Raw genomic sequence first — 1,898 nt, 5'->3', positions numbered from 1 at the left:
TCTATTTTCTCTAAGATCCAATCAGCCAGAGAGACTTTTTAAACTTTAAACTCCTCTTCACTCATTGAGCTGCTGCTCCATAATTCACCTTTTAGGATCTTTGACTGTTTTTATAAAATAATTGTTTAGTTTTAATGAAAAGTTGAACCATTAAAATAAACCACTGCATTAATTATAAACTTTGTGAACAGCGTTGATCTTCTTCATTCCGTCATCATCCTCACCTCTTCCTCCTCCCACTAGTTTCCTCTGAGTTTGTAACTGAGACCAAAATGTGGTGATTGTTGTCTGGTTCCAGAAAAAGTCCTAGTTTCTGTCAGATCCTCCCAAAGCTCTGAGAACTCTGCTTCCAGAGCTGGAACCATTTTCCTCATCATCACTTCATCTGCAGCCTTTGTTGAAGCTGTTAGCTGGTCCTCCATGAAGACCTGAGAGACATGAGCTTCAACTCTTTAGACATCCCAGCCTCTTTAGTTCCTGGAGAACTTTCACTGCTTCACCATGAAGATGCTGCTGGACCCAAACGCTCCGTCTCCTCCAGGGGTTTTGCTCTTCAGCTCTTKAGGAGTTTAGCAACAATTTCTTCTGACATCCAAACCTTTGTTCCTCTGAGACGATGGACAGACCACTGCAGAGACATGTGTCCCTCTTCYAACCAGTTTGTCCYAGTTCCTCTCWGRTCAACAGAGGACGGTCCAGACCTGAAGGAGCAGCAGGACCGGTTYTGCTGCTGCTCTGCWGGACGACCAGAACAATCTGAAGCTTTTAGCTGAAGCAGGTTGACRRCTGTCCACTTTCTACTTTGTTAAAGCATCAAATCCAGCAGATGAACGGAGACACAACTGGGAGCATCATGTGTCTGGTCTGCTCCCAGTTTCCTCTGTGGCAGCATTTAATAAGCTGCTGCTGGGAGCCACGTTTCTATAGAATATRCTACTATTATTAATGATGAGGAGGATTCYAGATGCTGCAGCAGCAGATATGGGCTAAACAAACCCAGAGATGCCAGAGGTCCACAGCAGGCTGGACTTCCTGCTCTGCTCACTTCATTTATATCTCACTTCCTGCTTGGTGGAAGATCTCAAGGAGCCAAACAGTCTAGTCCAAGTCAGTGTGAGTCAGAGCTGTGAGCAGTTCCTCCTCCTCTCCATCATCTCCAGTAGTTTCCTGCATTCAGCTCAGTCAGCCTCTTCATCAGCTGCTGCAGCTCCTTTGAGGCTCTGATGCTGCAGAGAAACTGAGCTTTCCTTCACAGATGATAGAAGATCTTCAACATCTGACTGAGCTGAAGGTCTGAGAGCATGAAGCCTGGACCAGAACCAGAACCAGAAACTGGACTTTAGTCAGGAACTGCTCAGACTCTCTGTCGGGTCAAACTCAGTAAACTGAAGATCAGATGCTGATCAGTTGATGACATCATGATGACATCACTGGTATCATATTTTAGTCTGTTTATGATCCAGATTGACTTAATTAGAACTGAATTTATTTCTTCTCTCATCACAGACTTGGTGGCTGTAAGATCCAAAGGGCTGAATGTGAAGTTGTGGCCTCAGCTCTGAAGTCCAACCCAGATCTGACTGAACTGGAAATAAATCAGATCAACATAAGTGGAGGTGGAGAATCTGATATGAAGAATGTGTCTGAGATCCTGGAGAGTTCAGTCAGTAAAGTGAAGAATCTGAGGTTTGTTTTCTCTATTTATACAATAAAATCATTAATTGATACTTTAGTCCTTAGTTTAATTAATAATTAATTGTAATATTTTAAAACAACCTTTTTAAATGTCAGATTAAAATCTAAAACATTTTACCTTATAAATGAATTATTTTCTTATTTCAGACTTTTATATTATTGAACTTTTTCAGTTTTTAAAATGTTTCTGACTGATGAACAAA

General features: G+C 41.7%; 1 protein-coding gene across 1 annotated transcript in view; it reads left to right on the top strand.

Moving 5' to 3' along the window:
• The first annotated feature begins 1,489 nt into the window (after positions 1–1,489).
• The window catches only part of LOC108166123 (ribonuclease inhibitor-like), an 8,101-nt gene continuing 7,692 nt past the window's right edge, over positions 1,490–1,898 (top strand). The window contains exon 1 of the mRNA XM_017303687.1: positions 1,490–1,686. Coding sequence (XP_017159176.1) covers positions 1,631–1,686 — 56 coding nt within the window. The 5' untranslated portion in view covers positions 1,490–1,630. The remainder of the gene's footprint in view (positions 1,687–1,898) is intronic.

This window comes from Poecilia reticulata, linkage group LG2, assembly GCF_000633615.1.
Source record: "Poecilia reticulata strain Guanapo linkage group LG2, Guppy_female_1.0+MT, whole genome shotgun sequence".
In the NCBI taxonomy this organism is placed as follows: domain Eukaryota; kingdom Metazoa; phylum Chordata; class Actinopteri; order Cyprinodontiformes; family Poeciliidae; genus Poecilia; species Poecilia reticulata.
This window is presented reverse-complemented; position numbering and strand designations above follow the sequence as displayed.